Here is a 25,237-nt window from a genome sequence, read left to right as displayed (position 1 = left end):
GGGTAATGTGGCAGGAGGTGTTGGCCAAATGCGCTGGTGTTGATGGTGTGTGAGTGTGCATGTCTGTATGGTTAAGTGAGTGTGAGTGTGTGTGTGTGTGTGTGTGTGTGTGTGTGTGTGTGTGTGTGTGTGTGTGGATGTGTGTGTGTGGGTGTGGGTGTGGGTGGGGGCTCTCTCCTAAAGACACGCAATTAAGCTTAATTTTTAATGAATATTAATGGCATTAGCGTCAGATTTTGTGGAGATGTGCATCTGCCAAGGTGCAGGGGAAAAAGGGGGATGACTAATTCATTTGGTAGTCATGAGGAGAGCGGCTGGAGACAGGGAGGGACTGAGGGAGAACGGGGTGGAGGCGGCATTGATGAAGAAGAGCAGGACGGAGAAAGGGATGGGGATGGAGAAAGAGAGGTGGGATGGAAAACTAGAGGTGGATGGAGAGAGTGATAGGGAAAGTGATGGATAAAGTGAAAGAGATGGGGAGTAGGAGGGATGTGAGAGGTGTGGAGAAAGCCAGAGATTAATGGGGACAGAGAGGAAGAAAATGAGAGCGAGGAAGGTGCAGTGATGAAGACCGAGGGAGCAGTTAAGACTGAGGAGAGAGAGGGAAGGCTGGAGGAAAAAAAACAAAATATTTATATAATCAAGACAAAAGGGAGGAAAAGTAGATGGAGAAGAACAAACAATGCGAGTAGAAGTTGGTTCATTTGCCTTCATAAATTGAGAGCCAGTCAGAATCAAGCAGGACACCTACTGGATTGTGAATATGAGAAAAACTGACATCTGCATCTAAATTTTATAAAAGCAGGATAGCCCAGAGCAAACAATAGCAGTGGAAAACAGGATTAAAAAGCAAGCATGTTAAAATTGAAATAAATAATGCTGAAGTACAGTTTGAGGTAATCCACATCTTTTCCTCACTGTTTAAAAAAAAAAAAAAAAAAAAAGGAGATCGAGACAGATGTCAGCCAAAACCAGCTTAGCGTAATGGCTGTGAATTTTGCTCTGGCTGCTTTCTGTTGTGTCAAGTGGTGGCATCAAATGCGCTTGCTGTCTGTCATACCATTTTCATTGCTGATTTTCTGAGACAGGCAATCAAACTTATACAAGCAAAGCGAGGCAGCATTTCACCTCAGTCCCTGCTTGAATATAGAGTTAGAACGTGCGGAGTGCATTAGACCAAAAAGGCCCAGTGCAATCTTCTTAAACTAAGTCTGAGCCAAAAAAAAAAAAAAAACAGAAAGAAAGGAGTCACATTTTTTGTGTGGGATGGCTTGAAATAATATTTGAGGCCTAGACATCCTTAACCTGCAGCACTGAAACGGCAGCCAGCTCTAGGAGGCGCTGCTCTGCAGTACAAGCTGACCCTTGACCTCCGCTTTGAGGAAAAGAAAATTTCTCCTCTGGGAGTCTAACTTCACACTGACACAATACAAAAGATTCAATTTCAAGCCGGATTGAGTACTTTTGGAAGCGGGTGCATGCAAGTCTCATATTCCAAACAATCGCCTGCGTGTAACATCCACACGTCTCTGCTTCTCGAACATTTCACACTTACCGACTGACTCCCGTTCCAGAGTGGCTGGGATTAACGTGGTGCTACAATATTGATTTACGTCTGCATAAAACCTCTCCGGCTCTATATATTACACCACATTCAGCAGTCATCTATTCAATCAAATCTAATATTACACTGCCTCTCCACACAGCTGTCTAATAGCATTTAACTCACAGTTTGATTCCTGCATTCCCTGATGTACTTCAAACACTTGCCTTCAATATCCTTCATTCGTTTCTACTATGCCAAGATGAAGTCTTTTGAAAAGCATGGAGGATGAATGAGCATGTCTCTGTGTGTGCACGTATGGGAGTGTGTGCGTGTGAAGACAGGATTAGCTGTGGCCTAAGGCTTAAGGTATGGAGTGGAGTGTATTTTAGAAGCTTCTAAATTAGCTGGGAAATGGGATTTTGAGACAATGGACTGGAAAAAACTCAAATGAAAGGATGCACTCGCAGCACTCCTTCATTTGCCTCTGATGTTCTCGTGCGCTTGCTGCCTCTAGTCTTTTTTTCACCGTTGTTTCTCTCTCTCCTTCTGCTTTCCTCTCCTCCTCCTTCATTTCTTCTCCTTCTGTCTCTTTTGCATCTCAGCTTTTCTTTGCATTTCTCTTGTGTCTTTCCGCCCTCCCTCCTGCCAGCCTCTGTTTCCCTCTCTCACCTTCCCTGTCCATATTACAGTTGACAGTGATGATGTAAGAACGTGAGTGTAAACAATAGTATGAGGCTAACCTCACTTTGACCCACTTAAAACGGAAATCCCCTCGAGTACACACACGCACACGCACACACACACACACACACACACGCACACACACACACACACACACGCACACTACAGACTCATATGCCTGAATAAATATTGGACTTGGGTCAGCCACTCTTCTGTTCTCAATTCACTGTGCGAGCAACTGTCTGTCCGTGTGTGCATTTTTTTTTTTTTTTTTTTTTTTTTTTTTGTGTGAACTGAACTGTCACATGAGTGTGTGTGTGTCTGTGTGTGTCTGTGTGTGTCTGTGTGTGAAACACTTGTCCACTACACATCTCTTCCCTTTTCCGTTTCCTCTCCTCTCCTCTCCTCCTCCTTCCCCAGGTCTTTATTTACCTGTGGAGGTGTATTTGTGTCGAAGTCGGGTTTCTGTTTCAAACGAAACACGTCCGACCATGTAATGAAAGCCTGACGTTTGGCGTGCATCCAGGCTCCCAGTGATAAACACAGGGGGGGCTGTGCACACAAATACAACGCTTGCCCCGGGCCCTGACGAGGAAACTAGCATGGCTTTGTTTTTAAAATAACTCCTCCATTCTTTGCTGCAGTCCTGTTGTGTCTCTCCGCACCCACCCACTTATGGGGTGATATGTTATCCAGTGATCGAACCACATCTGGGTGAACGGGGTTTCCCCTCTGGCTTGTAGATGTGGTTAGGGGGATGATGCTGCTTTTTGGGTTTTAGGTTATGACTGGAATAAGTAAGCTATTGTGACAAGATTATTGCATGATGTTCCATTTATATGGCAAAACTCATTTCATTTTGATTATTTTTTGAAATCAAATATCCTAAATGAGTTAAGCTTTATTTATTCAGGATGTCTAACTGAGATCAAGATCTCTTTTACAACAGAGACCTGAGAAAAAAATGATATGTACACAACATCACAACAAGACAGTTCCTTCTCACAAAGCAGTCATCACACACAGAGACACACGAATTAAAACAATAACAAATATTATTGAATATATCCGCAAGTGTAACTTTAAAGTCCCTCAAAGGAATGAGTGCTGTCTAACTTCTTACATGCACAGATTTAAAATGATTGTTGGGTACTCTGTAATTCGTGTACTGTACATCATCGCTGTGAACATTTGAACCAAAATTACATGAAATGACTGAAAACAAAGATCACCTGATTTACAAATTTCCCATAAGAACATGTATCTGTTTGAAACCACCCATCAAATCACATAGATAAATGTTTTTAATTTTTATTTTGTTTTTTCTTTCAAAATCCAGTTACTTTTAGTTCCTGGAGAACTGGGTAGCTTACATGTGATCATTGCTTCAGACTCCATAGCTAACACTTCACACCTATTTTTCTTGCTCTGCACCATGTTTTGCTGCCAGCACAATGCTTTTTTTTTTTTTTTTTTTTTAGAAAATTAAGATTGCGATAAATTGTTATGCTCAATTAACTGAGCAGAGGGTTCATTGACAAAATGTAATAATCCATCCTGAAACATATGAAACCACCGTGAACATGTTCAGGGAGATTACTTGCACACAGCAAACTGCAGGACCAGATTTAAGAGCGTTGCACAAGGGAGATGTGGCTTTACAGTGGGTGGAGCATGAGTACACTTCATGCTAAAAATGGTACTTTGAATAAGTGTCCAGCAAATGCCTACAAAGACTATACTGAACACTAACATTTCAGGAAACATTAGCATTTATTTTTTTTCTGAATTTTTAAAATTTGTGCTTCGGTGATCTAATTGGCTAATAATTGAAATGTGAATTTGAAGAGACTTCTCTAGGGCATTTAAGGTCATTACATTACATTTCTTAATAATGGATGAATGAATACATTCAGTTGTTATCTGTGTGCGCGTAGCTTTTAAAACTGCATGCAAACTGTGTAACTTTGCAGCTATTGTATGTTTGTAAGAAATTAACGTGAGATTAGATTTCCTAAAGAATCTGCAAAAGTACTGAATTGGTATCATTCAGCCCGGATGCACAAATTATGACACATTTAATGCTCTAATAATAGATCCATTTCACATGATACAGCTCTGGCTGAGAAGGATAATCTTCAGCTATAAAATTATATCACCTACCTGACAGGAATATTGCCCACCTACTACAGTATAATCACACAACTGATAAGAAATCAAACTGTGCGGGGGGAAAAATGGATTTTGAAAAGTAAAAACCTGAGGACACCCTGTATGTGTGAATATAACATAAATGTGCGGCTGTGTGTATGTTGTGTCTGGTTGTGTGTGCAAGCACTCGCGTGTGATCTCTTGCCGCGTCTCGCCGATCAGTTATCACTAATCCTTCCACTCAGAGCTCTTTAACAAGTTGCCATTGTGCTGCCGACGCTTAACATGATGGAGGAACGACCTCCGCGGTGAATGAAAAGAAGAGGGAGAGGGAAGGAGGGAGAGATACAGAAGGAGGGAGAGGGCAACACCTCCGACAATGGGGAGAAAATTGGTTTACACTAGATAGGCTTGTGATTACAGAGGGAAAGAAAATGACTTAGATTGAACAATAGAACTGAGTGTGTGTATTGGTGTGTGTTTGTATATGTGCGTGTGTGTGTGTGTGTGTGTATGTTTTGAGGATTAGTGGGTGGTTAGGCCGGGATTTGGTTGAAATGAATTGGCGGGTATGGTGTGCTGATGGGTGCATGTTCGGATGATTATCAGTCTGCAAGTACTGCATCAGTGTGTGTGTGTGTGTGTGTGTGTGTGTGTGTGCACATTCATGTGTTTGTGTGTGTCTGTGTGGTTTTTGATGCAAATTTCTGACCCACAAAGTCTTCTTCATGTGAACAAAAAGCAAGCTTTACATGCAGAGACAAAACGACAGCTCTGTCTGCAATTAGGAGATCACATGATACAAAATACTGTAACGCCCAGATAACTTGCCTGACAAAGTCCTTCTAGGTCTAAACATTGCCTCAATAAAATTCAGTATATATTCAGTATTGTATGTATATATAACTTTTATGTTACTCTTCTACCTACAATTGGAGGGCTCTGTAAAGTATAGCCCTTTTATTTATTGATCATAGACTCAGTGTGTTTCTCTCTCTGTGTCTTTCTTTCTAGGAGGCCCAGCAGGAGAACTACAGCGCCAGGGGTCCTGCTCCAGGGAATTCTGGGAAGGCCAACAACGAAGATGGCGTCTCCCAGGATCGCCCTTCCAGTCTGCCGGTGAGTGAGGCTGAACGTGACACATACAGTTGAATACAGGATTACATTTGAGGCAAGCCTGATCTCAGAATCAAGGCAAAAGAGTCTTTTGTTGCAGCGGACACCAAAACACAGTTTGAAACCTCGTAGAAACATTTGCCTTTTTGTCTCCCTCCACTTCCCCTATTCCCAGCTTTTCCGCCAATCAAATGGCTCCGCTCACCGCGTAACCCGCCTCTTTGTCTCCCGTGTCATGGGACGACATGGATCTGACTGCTCATTTCAGAGCTCGTGTCTGTGTTTTGACTGCCGCCCATGCAGAAGGCAAAAAAGGCCACACGCATCAGCCCATTGGTCTCAGCACCGTGCACTCACTCACACATACTCCCACATGCACAGCAAAGCATATGCACGGACACAGACAGTCCATGCAAAACCCACATGCGCTGCCTCTTGGCATTTGAGCGAGCTAAAAATCGTTAAGCAGGTTGACTGGAGGAGTAATTGAGAAGAAATTGTGAGGCCAGGCTGATCTATGAGGGGAGAGGGATGTGGGCCGCTCCAATTTTTTGGCTAAACTAATCGCTTTTTACTCTCTATCATTTCTCCCCTTCCAGCTTCAAGAATAGAATAAATAGACATTTTGCAAAAGTCGCAAATATTGGCACTGCTTGAGGTGTGTGCCGTTTAATTTACCAGATACTTTGGAACAGCCTCAGGAGTTGGGGGGTGGGGGTATAAACTGCAAGAAAAGCTAAGTGTATGAACTCAAATTGAGCCATAATATTTTCCATGCACTTGCACTTTTAAAGTCTGTGAGCACTGGTCGTCCTCTTTGTTTCAACACACACTGATGGCTGGCTTTGCTTTGTTTCAAATCAGTGGCTGATTTATCTGTCATTTTTCCAAGTGATTCCTGTTACTCCACTTTCTCATGCACAAACACACACACTCACACACTCTTTCTATCTCTTTCTCTGCCTTTTTTCCCCCCATAACATACTACTAATAGTATGTCATCTGCTTTATCTTGGCATTTCTCCTTTTTTCTTTCATTTTCATTCTCCCACACTCTGAACCCCCCCCCCCCCCGTTCCCTTTCCCTCTCTGTCTTTCCATCTAAAGCAGCGTCATGAAAGCTTTTTTTTCCCCCCCTCGTGCTATAATGAGAAATGGCCTTGATGTATCAGTGTGTGAATCCGGAGCGAGAGAGCAAGGCGAGGCGAGGAGCCACTGCAGTCGCGGGGGCCGATCTATTTGAACCACAACCACTATCACCCCATATTCCCTCACCACTTTAATCCTGGCGTTTTACCCCTTGGGTTCTCCGTGTGTTTTCACATCCCATCCAATGCGCATGGCTCTCAGAGATCCTAATCGGCGGCAAGTTTTGATGAGAGAGAGACAGAGACGGAGAGAGGGGGAGATGGATAGATGGACGGGGAGAGAGAGAGAGAGAGAGAGAGAAGGAGAGAGAGAGAGAAGGAGAGAGAAATTGCTTAGCGCTTGCCAGGCTCTTCCAGCAAGCTGTCACGGCAGAGATGTAACCGTTTTTTTTTTTTTTTTTTTTTTTTTTTTTTTTCTCTCCCCCTCTCTCTTTCTCACTCTCTCGCCGGCGTTTGATGTCAGATCTAAAGCTGCTGTCATCTTTTTTTCCCCTTTCTCTCTGTCAGGAGGGAGGGAGCGCGGGTCGGCAAAGTGTCATGTTGTTGTTTTGGGACGAGTCTGCTGTGTGATGTGGCGGGATTTTTGAAGGGAGACCAAAGGGAGAAAGAGCTTTAGTAACTTATCACAAATGCAAGTCACAGTGCCCCTTGGTTCTTTTAAAATGTAATGTATTGGAAATATAGCATGCCTGGTAGTGTATAGCATTATAAGTATATGTAAGTATCTGTATCGTTAATGCTCTAATTACATAAAGACAAAGTATCGTGCTCACCATGAGCTTTTCAGTGTAGTTTCCATGTAGCATTAACACTGACGTTAATGCCGTGTGTTTCAGCCTAACATCAGCAATGAAATATGTTGCTTTTCTGTCATATTGGTTGTTGAATGAATTAATTAGGGAATGGTGTTTTTCACTGTATATATTTTCAACAGCATTGTCCCTTCTTATCTGCTAAAAAAGCTCTGCTTCTTGGTAACCTGTTACCAGCAGCCAGTATCTGTTTATTAAGAGCTTTTCCATGTTAAACTGACATTAACAGTTTTAATACAGGGTTAGAATTAATACCGTGGTATTCCTCTTGCAGTTTGTCTCGCCTCTTCACATTTGCTGTGGTCTAGCTAAGCCTGTTCCTCCAGTTGCACACAATAGTGAATTCAGCAGCCAGAGCAAAGATTGTCTATTGGGAAGATGAAGCACTCGATAGTGAAACCTCTTGGCAGAGTTGGCAGTACTGCCCATATAAAGGAAAAAAAATATTAGCTTAAGGTGTCGCCTCCATTTTGTGAAATTCTTTTTTAAATAAAACACCTGTAACACATGCCTAACTAGAACTTACTATGCACTTGTGCGCTTCTTTACCTCATCTCCTTGCACTTATTCAGTAGATAGTTCTTAGGACTTACACCAATGTCTCCTACTGCACTGAAGCTTTAGTGTTGTCCCTCAATGGTATGTTGCCTTGGGTAAAAGCGTCTGCCAAATGAGTAAATGTAATGTTGTGTAGTGTGTGCTACATGTTGGTCAACACTGCTTAGATTGCACAGAAGCTTAAAGGTGTTTCGCCGCTGGCTTCTGCCATTTTCAAAATGATCCTTATTTCCCCCAGGTGTGGCAATTATGGGTCGATAAAAGTGTGTCACGTTAGTTCCTGAGGGGGTGCTGCAGAGCTAGACAGCATGATTGACACAGGATGACATGTTGACTTCTGCATTGTTATTTCCTGCTATGTTGGTGACGTATCCGGTGCATAGAAACAGAAGAAGAGTGAGAGCTCTGTGTTTTCCTCCTCTCTGTGGCGCCCTTAGCCCTTTGCATCTTTTGCCTAACCTCACTAAGCCAAACCAGTTCTTCCAGTGGCACAGTGAGGTGAGGAGCAAGGGTTTTCATACCCCCCCAACCCCCAACCCCCCACCTTCACAGCCCCACCACCACCCCCGTTCCAGTCACTACATGTTCCCTGCTCTCCGGCGCTCCCCTGACAGCCTGCCAAGCTGCCGCACAGCCTCCCATCCTCTGGGACATGGGAGAGGATGGCTAGCCATGTGGAAAGACGGAGGGAGAGAGCTGGGGGTGGGAGAGTGAGGTGAGGAAGGGGGGCCAGGAGGGTGAAGAGCAGGATGAGAAAGAGAATGAGTAAGAGAGGGAGAGAGAGAGAGAGAGAGAGAGAGAGAGAGAGAGGGCGTGAAGCGGTGAAGTGAAACGTGGTTATCTTTTTGTCACTTGTTCAGGGTGAGGGATGTTGAATTCAGGCTATGGGGTTCCGGCAGCGACATGTTATTCACACTAGCACACACACACACACACACACACACACACACACACACACACACAGATAAAAATACTCTTGTATGTCTTTCAGTGCTCATTTGCCCCTCCTTGACTTATTTTCCATCAGACAAAAGGGAAAATTCAGAAACACTATCTCTCCCTCGCTGTCTCTTCCCTCTCACTCCTGTCCACCTTGCCCTTCTCTCTTTTCCTGAGTGTTAGGTCATGAAAGATTGACAGGGCACAGCTGGAGAGGCCTGCTCCCCTCCCCTCTCTCTCGGTACAACCACACACTCACAATCAAACACACCCCTTTGCTCACATACACACATTCATCACACACTTTGATACACATTCTGTCCTCTGCGAGCCGTTTTCACACACAGAGTGTGTGTGCTCTATCAGAGCATGTCAGTCAGGCTGCCTATACAGTATGTGCTCTCACTCTGGCTCTCCCCACTGCTGTGTTTTATTTTAGAGTCCCCAGGCAGGCAGACAGGCCAGCAGGCAGCACAGAGTAATGTCATCCAGCAGGGTTAGATTCAGCCTCCACATTAGTGCACACAGGGGGGAGGAGAGGAGGAAAGGAGGCAGAGGGAGTCAAGAAAGCAAAGAAATGCAAGGGAGAGGAACAGAGTGAAGGGGGAGAGAGGGAGGGAGGAAAATGACGGGAGAGGAAAAGGAGAGAGGGAGGCAGGGAGACTCAGAGACGAGATGTTCTCTGGACCCTGCTGCCTATTCTTAGAACAGACAGCAGCACTGAAGGCCACAGCAGCTCCCTGCCACTGCTATGAACACAGAGGCTCTGAGAATAGGACCGCTAATCTGAAGCCACTTCCACACTGTGAGGTACAGGGTCATGTTAAACCTTTAGACCTATTCGATCAAATACCAATAAGAGTGATTGATTCATATCCACACACGCTCCATATGACCTTACAATTTATGGTATAATTTCAGATTTTTGAATAAAACTAGTACTCTAATCAGTGTTTTCACGTCTGCCCTGTTTCACCACAGACCCAGATATCATGACACAGCGAGTCAGAGGACCCCGGCTTCATCTAAAATGCAGACAGGCTATTTTTCCGCTTTAATGCCGGCCTGTTTTCGTTTGCCTTTCATGAATCATTTAGCACGCACACACAGTTTCATGTACACACGGGGTTTTTTTTGATCCTCAAGAGCCAGGAACATGTGTTTTCGCTGGGGCCGTACCACTTGTTCCCCTACGGCTTGAAAACATAGACGAACAGGAAGTTGAGTTGGAAGCTGGTAAATTTCTACAGGTCTTTCATCCTTATATGTCAACATCCCCTTTAAACAGGAAAATCACCTGTGATAATACCTGAAATCCAAATATAACACATTCACAGACATATTCTGTTATGTAACAGCTTAGATATGAGAAAGCCCTTGAGATCAATAGCCACGTATAAGAAATCACTTCCGATTTTTTTACCCAATTTTGTCTTTTAGCAAGCCTTCGTCGCTACAGTGCAGGTTTGAAATGATGACTACAGACGTCATATAAAAAGAGACCAACCCTTAATCCGAAGCTGGAAGTTTGAACTTCTGTGTTGTCAAGCATCTGCACTGCTGAGGTGTCCTTTAGCAGGACGCTGAATCCCCACCAGCTGACACTGCACTCTCAGCTGTGGAGGAGAGACACACCAAAAGAGAATTTCCCTATGGGGATCAATAAAGTATTTTTTTGCCTGAGGGCTTTTAGTTGTATCTCATGGCAAAAAATTTGATGGCTACACACTGTTCTACCTACTGGGAACTATGCTGGCCAGTGTAGGTTGTTAAAGCAAAGTGGTAACACAAGGCTGAGCAGCAGTGGTACAGGGAGAGAGAGAAGGGGAGCATGTTTATATCCAGCCACCCCTGACACGCTGACTGACAGAGGCCTCGCACACCAGAGTGAAGAAGAGAGGGAAAACTGTGTGCATGTGTACACACACTGTCCAAGCACTACTCTTACACACTTACCTACCCCTATGCTTACACATGCGTACACCCCTAGCGTGTGACAGGCTTTGTCATTTGAGAATGAGGGGGAAATGGAGAGGGATGAACTTGGTTAAGAAAACACCAGTCCGGGTTCCACTGGCGCCTGTCCACCAGCGTCTCCTACAGAGGAGGAGAGACAGAGGGGGAGATAAGGGACGGGGAGGAGGAGGAGGAGGAGGAGAGGGAGCGAGGACTGACCCTAGAAGGAGAGAAATGTTTCCACTCTGCATCTTTTTTTTCTTTTTTTTCTTTTTTTTTTTTATCCTTTGCCCATCAGTTTCTCTGGCTGGTGTCTTCTGTCAAAGCTTATTTCTTCTAGCAGATTAGGAAGACCAGTTTAGATTCAGGAAAAAAGAGGACAGAGAAGGAGAGGCAGCTCATGGCTGCTTGTTTAAAACAGCAGCACACACACCGCTGATCTGAATTTCAGTGACGAGCAGGATTCCGCATAAACATTTTATAAAATTGGTTGATGTAAATTGAAAGCGGATGACTTGCCTGTGCGTGGGAACGTGTGTGTTGATGTACATTTCTGCATGCATGCAATTGTGTGTGTGTCTGTTGATATCTGGGACAGTAATCATCCCACAGTGGACAGAGCAGCAGTGTGTAAGTAGGTAGACCTGTTTTGTTTTTTTTATGGGACACAAAACACACATCAACACCTTTGAAACTGTCTTCCCTGATCCGCCATGGGACAGTCAACAGTGTGACAGTGTGTGAACATAAAGGCTGCTTTATCGGGATATCAGATATACACACTAAATGAACATGACACACTGCGTGTTTTACCAGCTTTGCTTGTCCTTTCGAGGTGTTACATCCTGTGCTGCTGTTAAAATGTGACGAGGATCTTGGCTAAGACGTCACCTCAGGTCACTCTGTTCAATTAGTGTTTGATTTGCTTTTGATAAAACACTCCTATTGATTTCAGAACAACCAAATAGATCAAGTGCATGCTTGATATATCGATTTCATTTTCACCAAGCATTAATGCCAGATATGCCCTTCTGGCACTAAGCCTTCTATTATAAATGGTGATTTTCTGTTACTACATTAATATTTAAATTAACTGTTAAAATCTTTCAAATGTTATTGAGCCAATCTGAACTGAGGATTGGAAACATCTATTTTATATTCATTAATAGTTTGGATGGGGAAACCTTCTAGTCAAATTATTTTTCAGTATATGAATCTGGAAGACTTTCTTCCTCAGTGGATAAAACTGTGGACTGAAGTAACAAATATTTCAAGCTGAGTGACATTTGCTGCAGCTGATAGGGTTTTTAGTTTTAGTTTTTCTTTTCACAATAAACCTTTTCTTCTGCTGATTTTTCACTCTTGACTGCAGTATAGAAAAACTGAGAGAAAATGGACTAAGACTTGGAAAGAATGAGTAAAACACTGCATCACCTCCCTCCTTCCTTTTCCTCCTTATCTCCCTTCCACTTTCCTTCCCTTCTCCCTTATTCCCCCCTCTGCCTCCCCCTCCCCTTTTAGTCCCTCTTGCCCTAGCTTCAGTCAGCCACTTCTAACCTTTCTGGGTTTATTTTTATGTCTGGTCCTGGATGCCTGAGCTCCCAGCAGGCTGGCTGGGCAGGGGAAGAACGAAGGAAGGAGTCAGCTGAGGAATAGAGGAGAAGAAAAGTGAAGGAACTGAAAGAGGGATGGAGGGGGAAAAGAGCCATCAGTGGAGGAATATTCTGTCATCACCATGGCTCCCTCTGGCTGCTGGGAGGCTGAAATTACATCTGACTTTGAAGTTAGGGGCAGCAACACCGCCAGCGTTGCTATAGTGACAGGAAGTGTGTGTGTGTATGTGTGTGAATGTAAACTCCTTGGGAGGTTTATTATGCATGATCCTCACTGTGACTAGTCCTGATGGCATTACAGTGCTGTTATTAATCTACTCTCATAAGATACCTGTTCTTTAAACACATACACACATACAAACATATCTGTGAATCCATGCTAAGGTGCACGCACAGACACACACACACACACACGACCCATTTCACAGCTGGATTCAAACTTCACGTCGTGCCTTTTAAAGATTAAGATAAAGTTTTTCCTCTTATTATCTTTGAGAAGGTTTAGCTGGCTGCACACTGTGCTCATAGGCAAATGCTCATGCAAAAATACACAAGCACACACACACACATACATGCAGAGTTGTTCAGATTGCAGATAGCTGTGTTTGGGTTGTTTGAGCTGCTAATATTCCACTGAGTCCTTGAATATTTATGGCTTTTGTTTCATCAAACTCTGGGAGAGAGGAGAAGAGATGGATGGATGGATGGATAGATAGATAGATAGATAGATAGATAGATAGATAGATAGATAGATAGATTCTGTTTTAGAATAAGACAGTATAATAAAAAGATGAAAAGAGGAAGGGAGGAAGAGAAGAGACGTATATGGAGAGGAGGGATGGAGGGATTGAGAGGGTGAAAATAATGTTCCATTAATGCAGAGCCAGGCTCTCGCTGAGGGCCCAGCGCCAATCTGCATCTCCCCACAGTCTGCCTGCTATACATTTTTCATGAACGCTGAGCGAGAATTAGCGACGGATTGCTGCTGTAAATCGCTTCTCCTTGGTCGGGGGCCGATGGAGAGAGAAAGAAAGAGGGGAGGAGAGAAGGGTGAGAGTAAAGTGGGGAGGGAGCAGTGCAGAAATGAGGAGAGGCGAAATGGAAAAGGAGGATGGCATGATTGAAGGGGATGCGGGGAATGAAGGGGAGAAAAGTATAGTATAGTATTTCACAGGTTTGGTGTCCGTGAACGATATCAACTTATTATGACCAGTATATACGTAACCAAGGTACACTCATTGTCCTGCATATATATATATAAATATATATATATCTATATATATTTATATATATAGATATATATATGCGTGTGTGTGTGTGTGTGTGTGTGTGTGTGTGTGTGTGTGTGTGTGTGTGTGTGTGTGTGTGTGTGTGTGTGTGTGTGTGTGTGTGTGTGTGTGTGTGTGTGTGTGTGTGTGTGGTGATAATGCAGCTTTGGACTGTCCATGTGTTACAGTTACTTAACAGCAGCAAAACAATACACTGAATGTGAGATGAATAATGGAATAATCTGCAACATTTTATTTATCTGTCATTCTATACTGGCAACTGATACAGATTTTGTCCACCTCAGTAAGATTTTTTACATCTAATGTCAAGTACTACTGTCCTCATTAAAATCCTGCACAGGAAGTGAGGAACTGATAACTAAATCAATACACAAAATTGCAGAATTAACTAGCCTGCTGATTCGACTTTAAAGCGTCTCCACGAGGAGCAGAGGCTGAGATATCCTGGATTTTAGCCCCTATGGGTGAAGAACAATGGATACTATATTTCCCATAATGCACCAAAAAGTAATTGTTCATTAGACCCTCCCTGCCGGGTAAACGCCCACATCTTTGCAAAATCCATTCCCCCAGTTTGTAACACAAGCTTTCTGACATACAGTACAGAACATTTGTTGTTTCAAGCTGAAATAACCCCGATGACATCATCAGGGTTACTTTTACAGACGCCGCAAAAGTCCTCCAGAGACACAGAAGATATTATACAACTGTTTTACTAGATGAGTAGTTCTAGCAATGACTAGTAAACTGACCTTTATGTATAAAAGCGGCAGAGTGCCTCTTTTATTTCCAGATAATGTGGTATTTTTCTTATGAAGTCTCAGCTCCTCTCTTCTCCTCTCCACATATTTCCTCTCCTTGGCCTGTGTACCATATAGCTTTGACCCCAATCTTAGCCTTATCCACTCGAATATAGCCCACTTTCATTTTCCACCGGTGGCCTTGTGCTGCCATTACAGACCCTCAATGACCGGCTGACTGACTGGCTTACTCATATGCTGACTAGTTTACCGACTAGTTGCCCACCTTGCCTCTGTTTCTCTGATGAACAGTTTTCCAGTCTCTAATCCGTCATTTCATAGGCAGTTTATAGCAGCAATTCTGCAATTTCCAGCAGAATTAATAATATTTCATATTCCATAAGTCTGCGTTTTGCACCTGAGTCATTTCTTTAAGATATTGTTTAGCATTAAATCCCAAATATATTCAGACATACACCGTATTTATTGTGATTTCCAGAGTGTGTTTTATGGTCAGATAGGAGTGTCCCTGACTTGGCCCTGACTGAATTTGTGTCAGTGTGTATGTTTCAATCTCATTCCTCTAACAGTGGATCTGGGACACACTGTTACTGTTCGAGCGTCCACTGCTACAATATTACTGCTTTACCAACTATTGGATGGACCCAGACGTGTGTGTCTCTGTATCGATGATGAAAAGAAACGGGTCTTTGACAGAGAGAGAAGATATGTGTGTGTGTGTGTTCGTGTGTGTGTGTGTGTGTGTGCGGTGCGTGTGTGCGGTGCGTGTGCGCGTGTGTGCGGTGCGTGTGCACGTGCGTGCGTGTGTGATTGCTGCTGTAATCTGCTCTCTCCTGCCAGCCACAGTTATTACAGTTGTCGATATGGTGCTCAGGGCTTTATAGACACAAGCAACAAGACTCAGTCTGGACGCCCGCCAGAGTGTGTATGTTTGTGTGCCAAAGTGCTTTATATTTGTGTGTGCCCTTGTGGTGCACATGTGTGTGCATGATCCTTTGCTCTATGTGTATGTAATTGAGCTCTCCTCTCATGTAAAGACCGGCTCAACAGTGTGTTAATTGCTTATGTTACAAAGTGTTAGTCCCAGCAGTGTGCATGATATGTATGGTGCGATTGTTTATTTTATTCCTGCACGCTTGTGTATGTACAGTCGGTGTGCACGTGTGGGCTCGGCCAAGTTTACTTTGTTTAAAGACTCAGTTGCTTCAGTGTTAATGGAGGGAAAAGGGGGAAAAGGAGTAATAGGGAAGAAGAAAAAACAGCGTGGGAAGAGAGGAAAAGGCTTCAGTGTCTGGAAGGTGTTGCAGGAGAGTCAAAGAGGGAATAGAAGAAGAAAGAGACAGAGCGAGGGGGAAAGAGGGAGGCGGGGAGAGGGATTTTGGCTGGCAAGGAAAGCAGGGAAGGAAGGTGGCATTGAGATGTGGAGGGCTTTTCTCCTCGTGGCATTCAGCCCTGACTGATGCCTGTTGTTCAGTCCACTTCTAGTGTTTACTGTCCTGCCAGCCTGATTACTATCAGGGCTTGGCAGAGGGTTACAATGGGACTGAAACAATGTTTGTGTAACATTTGCTTTTGTGACACTGTCATACATGCATAAGCACACACACAAAGACACACACCACGAGGGTCACTGATGGCCCATTTTCCCAGTCGCACTGCTCTTTTGGAAGTGTACGACCATCTGTCAGAGTTGGCCAAACGATTAAACAAATCTTCCTCCTCTCTCTCTCTCTATCTCTCTCTCTCTGTGTATGAGTGTGTATGTGTGTTTGATCGCCAACAGTGAGATTGGGTTCGCCACGCATATCTCCAACCTGTGACCTCCAAGAGGCAAGAAAAACCTGTCTCAATCGGCGGGTGTGCGTGTGCCTGTTTTTTTGTTTTGCTGAAATAAAACACCCATCTGTAGATGGATGCACCACACTGAAAATTGAGAAACAATATCCCTTCTGTTCAGAGAAAACATCTTGCTTTTAATGGATTCTTTATGAGCTCTAATTCTTGGAAATGTTTCTGTGTGTTCTGAGTAAGGTTTGGTTGTTATAATTGATTCTTATTAAGTTTTAATTGTTGTCTCTCTATGGACTGAGTACGTTTTAATTATTTCATTATGTATTAAGGCCCCTTGAGCCCACATCATCCATAAAAACCCAGTGGAAATTTTGAAAAATATGCAGAAGCCCATCTTAAACAAATAACTCTTGACCTTTCAGAGGCAATGGGTTTATGGTAATGTTATGGTAATTTCTGTTAAAACTGGTGTGTACATCTGTGTGTAAGTGAGTCTGAAATTTTGTGTGCGCAAGACATAGAGCTTGTGTATGGATTTGTGAGCATGCTGGTAATGTGTAAGACATTAGAGCAGAAGAAGAGCAAAGAGAGATGACTAGAAAACAAAACAAAAAAAAAGAAATCAAAGACAAAAAAATGTGCTTCATTGTTCAGGGGAGATGGTATGAGAAAAACAAATGAAAAACAATGTTCAACATTCAAACAATGTGCTGTACTTATATTTCGAGGTTCTTGTGCTTCACGTGAATTTTTGGACAGCTTGGAAAACCAGCTGTGAACACCACATTAACATGTTTGGATTTTAAGTTGATATTGTGAACTTATTAGTCTGTTATCTGTACAAACATCTGGCAGATACAGAGCAACATTAGAATTCCTTTGGAGCCGTGTTTCTGTCCACCTGATAAATGTAATTCACTTTTCTTTTACGTCTGTTTTTGGTGTCCACCATTTCCAGAGGGTCACATCTTGTTTCTTTAGCTGCTAAATTTCTTCTTTTTTTCTTTTTTTCTTTTTTTTTTTGTTCGTTTGTTTGTTTGTTTTTTCACACCTGGCTGCTGCGGCTGTAAAATGAGAGCGGTGAATGAACCAAACAGTAAAGTTAGAAAACACTGAGCTAAAAAATGCCATGAAGCTCTGAAGAAATGAGAGAAACTGCAGTCAGGTGATAATTCTCTGTTGGTTCACCACCATAAACGACACTTTCCACATACGAGCAGTCATGTGATCCATTGTTAAAGTGAAAATATTGATTGTAGCCACTTTTACACTTTATCTCCGCTACCTTTCATAGGGAAATTTCATTTTTCTGATTGTGTTGAACCAAACAATATATGAAGTTGTTACAATTAACTCCAACTTGACCCGTTTCAACATTAAAATGCTGCTTACACAGGAATTGATCAAATATAATAATGCAAGTATGTACAGTTGTGTATATTCTGTAATATATATCACTTAGCTAGCTTTCAGACTCACATATATAAATGGGTAGTTCAACATAAAATGTACTTCTGCTTGGATCCTTAAGTACATTTTGCTGCATATACTATCCTTCTTAAATGGAAGATTTTTCCATGTTATAGTGAATGTTTACATATTACATTTCATTCCTTTCGTCAGATACTTTTGTTCAAAGAAACTCCTTCACCCAAGAATCTGGAAGAGGATCTGATTTATCCAGACAAACACCAAACTCATCAGAGAAATCACAGAAAGATCAGTCCTGTTCACACACTGCAGGTTTCATACACACAAACCAACACATACCTGATTACACACACATACACGCACGTGAGCACACACACAGTCAGTCGGGGTAATTTTGAAAGAGTCTTGTGATAGCTTTGCATAGCATTTGGGCTAATGACATGCCGTGTGCTTCCTCGCTGGGAGGTGCATCCATTAGCAGCCATATTACTGCCACATAGTGGCTTATTGGTTGGTGGAAAAAAATTACAGAGGAGCCAGGACGAGAAGAAAGAGATAGAAAGATAGAGAGATATAAAGATGAAGAGAGAGAGAGTAAGAGATGAAGAAAGCTGTCTCAGGCAGGGCCTTCGAATTGAGTTACAGCTGTTATGATTTGTCGTCTCTCAAATCTTTTTCTCTCTCTTCTTTTTCATTTCTTGTTTCCGCCCCCTTCGTTCTCACCCTCAGGGCTTTGGGAGGTTTTTATCTTTCTAATGAGCCGTTGATTCTTTTCTTCTTTTTTTTTTTTGTCGTTACCTCATTCGTTCTAGATGGAAGGCAATATTTGTCATACTGTCAAGCCAATGTTTGCATCTAGCGCACGTGTGTGTCTGTGTCTGTCTACTGCGGCGGAGCTAAGTGGTGTAAAGTGTTTACGCCATGGTTTTGCTTGGCGTTGGTGGTAGAAGTAGACGCAGGGGTCAGAGTAGTTTGGCACACCGGCCCAGGTCACCGTGTTGTACTTCCCAGCCTTATCAATATGCAGCACGGTGGGTGGTTTGCACTTGACTTGATTGCTTTAATTGGTTGGACACAGATGCACACACACACACACACACACACACACACACACACACACACACACAGAGTTTCTGCTGTGCAATGCTGGCTCCAAATGTATTGTTGTTGTGATATTTTGTCCAGCAAATGTGGGACTCTGCGCTGTTCAGTTCAACTTTGCATGAGTCATTCTTCTCCTACACACTCATATGCATATTCTATAAACACACACGCACGCATGCACACACACTCACGCATACATACACAAACAGAGTAGGGAGAAGTTTAAAGGTGAATCTCTGTTATGAGCAAAAATTATAAATATGTATAAGACACAGATTGTAACGCCTGCTCTCTCTCTGTCTCTCTCTCACACACACACACACACACACACACACACACACACACACACACCTGAATGAACTGTCTAGTGTGTGTGTGTCAGTCACTGTATATATGGATATCAGTGGCTGTTTGGAGGGAACTTCAGCAAGCATGCGCTTACTTGCTGGCTTGGCTTGGGTAACATGTTTGTTTATATATGTATGTGTGTGTGTGCGTTAAAATGATGTGGAAATCAAATTCACCTTGAAGTGTCCTTCTCTCTCCCCTCGCCGCCCCCGTATTTTTGCCTTCGTTTCTGCTTTGAACGCACTGCAGCACTCAGTTCAAAGAGAAACGGCTGCTTGTGTGTGTGTGTGTGTGTGTGTGTGTGTGTGTGTGTGTGTGTGTGTGTGTGTGTGTGTGTGTGTGTGTGTGTGAGAGAGAGAGAGTGAGTGTGCGAGAGTGTGTGAGTGTGTGTGAGTGCGCGGGTGTGTGTTCAGTTTGTGTTTGTTAGGAATGAATGCAGGGTATGAGATGGAAAGAGAGAAAGACACCCCCCACCCCCCATCCTTCCCCATCAAAGAGCAGCCAGGCTTAGAGGAGCACTCGTCCTTCTCCCATCAACCCCCCACCCCCACCCCTGTTCTCAATTAAAACCAACCTGAGACAGAGGAGCAGGGGCAGGGATGCAGAGGGTGAGACAAGGTCAACACAGGAAAGGAGGAGGTGACAGAAGGAGAAGGGATGGAGTGAATCAGATCAAGATGGAGAGAGGTGGTGTCAGAGAGAGAACGAGAAGAGCTTTTATTTCAGTTTTCATTTGGGCCTCAGTGACCTTTCACCTTCTTGTTCTTATTCAGGACAGAAAGAATAGCAAACAACCAAGGTGGGAACCTTTGAACAGTGCTCCATTTTCCACAGGGGAATTTTTTAACTCTCATTGCCTCCCACTTTGAGCTAAAGTGGAACATTTTATGACTGATGTTATTTTAAAAGCCTTTGTCTTTTACAGTTAGGTCTACTTTATTGTTGTTACTACTACTTACTATTGTAAGTGTGTGTTTGTGTGTGCATGGGTTTGTATGTTTGTAGTATACGCACAGATGTTCCTACATGTTCAGTCTTTATTTATTTATTTCAGAACTGTAAAGAGTGTGGATATGTGGTCATCTGTGTGTGCATTGATTGTTTTCCCTGCATGTGCATGCATCTGAATTTGAGCTTGTGTATGAACACATTACTTGTACACACACATAATCCTGCACCAAGACTCTGGGGATCCTATTGGAGCATTTGACCTAAAGGTCACCCACTGGTAGCAATTGACAACTTCAGATTAGCGCTCAATATCTGATATTCACAGTTGACTTTTGCACAGGATAATCAAACATGATTAATGTCTCCAGTGCTCCTTGTTCGACTCCCGCTTACAGACAAGACCTGAGAAAATGAAAGGACAGAGTGAAGGAAAGAAGGAAGAAATAGTGAGGAAAAATGAAATAAAACTGTTTTTCTAGGGCATCAAAAAAAAAAAAAAAAAAAAAAACCAAGGAAGGTTGAAAAGGTAGAATGACACGGGGGAAGTGAATCACCTAAGAAAAACAGAGTTTTAAAGATCTCGAAAAGAAAGAGAAAAAAAGCCAGAAAAAAAAACATTTAGACTGCAAGAGAAGAAATATCCACATCCTCACCAGGCCAGATGGAGAGTGTGTGTTCCCCCATCTCTCTTTCTCACTCACTCACTCCTCTTGGGTCCCACAGTGGCTGGTTTAAGACGAGGAAGCGGCAGGCCAGGAGACAGAAAAGGTCACCTCGTCTTTCTCTTCCTCCCCGCTTCCTCGTTCTTTCCATCTCTGAAATGATTTCCACTCAAACTCTTCAGCCAACTTCATTTTCCCCTCGTTACAGGGAGAAATGCTGCAGTGTCCGAATAAAGAAAGATTGGTGTGTCCACGTCACTTTAAAATTTAAAGGAGAATTACCTCTCAAAAGCACAGCAGTTAGTATATTAGTTTACTTGTAGCCTCCTTTATTATCACAGCTTCTGTCCTAAATGAAAGGGGGAATTTGGGTTTTCTAAATAAATACTCTCACTTTCCACTTTGTCTCTGCAAGATGCTCTCAGAAATAAGAGTGAGATAAGATATTGAAAAAGATCTTTGCTGATGTTTTTTTCATTTTAGTTTTGTAAAACATGTCAGTAGAATTTGATTTTTTCTGTCACAATAAAATATACAAAGATAATCCACTGTAAGAATGTACCATCTATAACTTTAAACTTTTAACATCTATAACCATTTTTTTTCCATCTCTACCACTCCCACTCTCCCATTTTCTGTCTCTCTCTCTCACCTCGGTACCTTTCTAATTTCTCCTCATTCCTCCCTCCTCTCCTTTCTATTTCTCACCATCTTTTTCATCGTGATCTCTTCTTTCCTTTTGACCTCATCCCATCTTATTTCCTGTCCGCCTCCCTCTCCTCCTCCTCTACTCCAGGAGGCCTCTCCTCTTGGAGGCTGTAGTCTCCGAAAGGTCAGTCCCGGCTGACATTTTCTGTGGAACCTCATTGATTTCCGCTTGGCACGTTGTGATTGGCTAACCAGAGCTGCCTCCATTTCCCACCAATCCCCTTTAACCAGGAAGCCAGCCAGCCAGCTGACCCTTGAGTCAACCAGCTCCAAATAGCTTTTTTTCTAGTGCACAGGCTCTATATTTCTCTCCTCTCTGCCCGCACACCTCCCTGCAGGCTGAGGAAAGAGGGAGAGGAGAGGAGGATGGATGAAGGAGAAGGATTAAGGCTTAAAATGGAAGTTTATAAGGCCAATATTTCTCATACTATGGTTCATGGGCTCCTACAGGTCCTTGATGTGGCTCCAGAGGGCCCCTGGCAAAACAAAGAGTTGTTTAATTTTACTTATTTAACTGTATTCTCTATTAACTCTCTCTATTTCGTGAGGATGCCTTGTATAGTTTATACTCTCTGTTAATATATTTATACATACAGTACAGATAGTGAAAACCCTCCAAAATAAATGTCAACAGTCTCCCAATGGGATTTTTGGAGAAAATAGTACCAGGTTGAGGTCAGTGGCCCCTGCACCACAAACATTGTCCTCTGGACCTATTGTACCTGTAATTATTATTTATTTTGAGTATAGTGGTGTCAGAATATCTCACTTACCAGCTGCTTAAAAGCACAATACATAAGTACAAGTATAAATGTGATTCATCATACATGACACACACATACAAAGGCTTCTCCTGCAGTTTATCAGCAGTGTTACCTGAATTAATCTGCATACAGTATAATAGGAGGATTAAGGGAGATGTGTGGAGGGGGAAAAAATCACACCTTAGATTTGAAAAAGATTATTTTGATCATGACGCCTGTTGCAACAAAAAGATCTCTGAAATGCTATGTGCATTCCGTGCATGGTGAGCTCTGATGTGTCTCTGTTCCTCTCTTTTCCACCATTTATAGCTCAGTGTCAGATACAACAACAATGTTCCTAGTTAGTGTTCGTCATGTGGATTTAGTGTCTTGCTTAAGCGCAATTGGGCGGGGTTGGTACTTCATGGCTTGACCCTGGCACCCAAGTTGAAAGATGGATGCGCAGTTTAGGGATACATCTTAGATACAGATGTTATGCAATTAGCAACACTGTAGCTGACACGAGCCTCTAACTATTTGTTAGGACAGCTACACAGTTAGCTTGGACTGTTTAGATGAGACAAAATAGAAAATTAACTGGATGTTACCTCCAGTTATACATGAATCTGATTATAGAACGATATGGCCTGATCATATAGTGTACATCCATTTGCGATGGTTATGTCGTTGGGTGAAATCCAACGCTGACATATAAATAAAAACACGACGCAGTTGGTTTCTGTGGTGGGACTGCCATTAACACCTTGTGTCAATTATAAATCCAGCTTTAGCGGATGTACTCCTCTAAACTGTTAAAGACATTTTAGCACCGAGCGAGAGATTCTGGAGACGTGTGTCTGCAAATGAACATTTTAACACATTTCACGCCCTGCTCCTCTACTGTAAATCAAGCCAGTTGCTGCTGCTCACTTGATGACATGATGAAACAAGTTTCAAACTGTACAAAAAGTGAAAGTGCTAAACTAACAGCAGATGAGAATCTCTTATGTGCCTCTGAATATTCACTGCTTGCGTACGCCCCGGCTGATGCGTGAACTTGGCTGTGCATTACACATATCAGAGTATTATACCGCTATCTCCGTCTGCCTCTCTATCCGTTGGTGTTTTCTTCCTCCTGCCCCTCCTGGCTCTGCTGCTTCGTCCTGCAGAAAACGCCGTCCTCGTGAGACAGCAGTGGCGGCGCTGGTAGAAAATGTCCAAACGCAACGGCATAAACAAAGAGGCAGACAGCTCTCGGTCTTTCTCTGTGAAGTGATAATGTGTTCCCCACGCTGTTTTTGTTCTCATGCTAATGAAGTGGACCGCATCGGTAATCACTTTCAAACCCTCAGCCAGGGAAAAAAGTAGAAACGGCAAAACAAAGGCTCGAACAAAAGGATGCTGTGCTGTTGTGAGTGTGGAAGTAGAAATAGAAGTGGATGTGTGTTTGAAGTGGGCTTGTGTGTGTTTCAGTTTTCTCTGTATTTGTGCAAACCCACCACTATACTGCAGACCACCATGACTGGCTTGCAAGGGGGGAGGGGTCAAAGGTCACTGGATTCAGCTGATGAGAAAAAAATTGTTCAAATGGAGCACAACAGAATCCTTGTTTATCATCACAGTAGAAGTGATTATTTGTGATTATATATGGGATGAAAACAATCCATTCTCATTTTGTTGTCGGTCGTCATGTTTCCCAGCATGCATTTCACTCTGCTACGAAGGTTGTCCACTTAAAATCATCATGAGAAAACATTTTTTTCTTTAATCTTATATGTGCCGACAGATGTTTCTAGTGTCATATCTCACTTCTCTTTCAAAAACCTGTTCAGATTTGTCCTTTCTGCTCTAAGTCTTCATCTTGCAGTGAGTTGGGGACAGCTGCTGCAGACACAGCCTCACTTTACCTTGTTTACTGCAAAGAAATAAACTTGAAAGTCCAGTTAGAGCAGCAGAGTCGCTCACCAGCTGCTGTTATGGAGTGAAAACTCACTTTAACTTCCCTTTAAAAAAACAACACATTGCTGTCTTGCTGTCTAAAGTTTTTATGTCTTGTCTAAGCACTGCTGGCTTACTCGATCATCCATTGATTACTACAGTATTGTAAAATCAGGATGGCCTGGCCTTTGACCTCTAGTTCTAGTCATTACATCAAGGAGTTGAAGATTTTTCTGCTCTTCCAGTGTCTGCAAATGCTCAACATCTCAGGGTAAAACATATAAGGATATAATTGAAACAGTTTAGCACAATCTCTCCAGCACCATAAAAATAAAATGACAGATCCTATTGCTAAAACAGGTTTTACTCATAAAGCCCATCTGAGTAAAGGAAGGGAGGAATCTAAACTTTCATTTCCTGCTTGGTTTCTCTCTATATATTAATGGCTCCTCGCCTCTCCTCCTCCTCCTCCTTCTCTTTCATCTCATCTCAGCTTTTTCTTTTTTCAAACCTGGTCTTGTTTTCCTCTGGGCTGACAGAGTTTAGGCCGTAAAGCTGAAATGCTGCCTCTAGAGAGATGTTTGTTTACTGGAGACCTTGGAAATGAGCACGTTCCATAAGGCAATGTACAGTTAGAAAATACATTGTTGTGGATGATTTAGTGTAAACGTGCGTGTGTCCATTTTTATGCATGTGTTTTTCCCCTCATGTTTTGATCTGTGTTAGTCCTGCGTGCGTGTTCGCATATTTGTGTGCACCGGTGTTCATCAGCCTGTGTGTGTGTGTGTGTGTGTGTGTGTGTGTGTGTGTGTGTGTGTGTGTGTGTGTGTGTGTGTGTGTGTCAGCTCTCGGTGGAAGACATTAGGCTGCAGTAACAAGCTATTGATTGGACTGGGCGGGAGGCTGCTGCTGATCTCTCATGGAAACGCTGAAACAGGGAACAAGACACACACGGACCTAAAGCAGTGAATACAAAATACATTAAGAACAA

General features: G+C 42.9%; 1 protein-coding gene across 1 annotated transcript in view; it reads left to right on the top strand.

The window, feature by feature from the left end:
* The window catches only part of LOC111225998 (AT-rich interactive domain-containing protein 1B-like), a 178,992-nt gene that overhangs the window by 50,519 nt on the left and 103,236 nt on the right, over nucleotides 1–25,237 (top strand). Inside the window, exon 4 of the mRNA XM_022751071.1 lies at nucleotides 5,393–5,497. Within this exon, the coding sequence (XP_022606792.1) occupies nucleotides 5,393–5,497 (105 nt within the window). The remainder of the gene's footprint in view (nucleotides 1–5,392; nucleotides 5,498–25,237) is intronic.

Source organism: Seriola dumerili, unplaced genomic scaffold (genome assembly GCF_002260705.1).
Source record: "Seriola dumerili isolate Sdu_G_001 unplaced genomic scaffold, Sdu_1.0 BDQW01000149.1, whole genome shotgun sequence".
Taxonomy (NCBI): domain Eukaryota; kingdom Metazoa; phylum Chordata; class Actinopteri; order Carangiformes; family Carangidae; genus Seriola; species Seriola dumerili.
The sequence above is the reverse complement of the archived record's forward strand: the minus strand, read 5'-3'. Positions and strand labels throughout refer to the sequence as shown.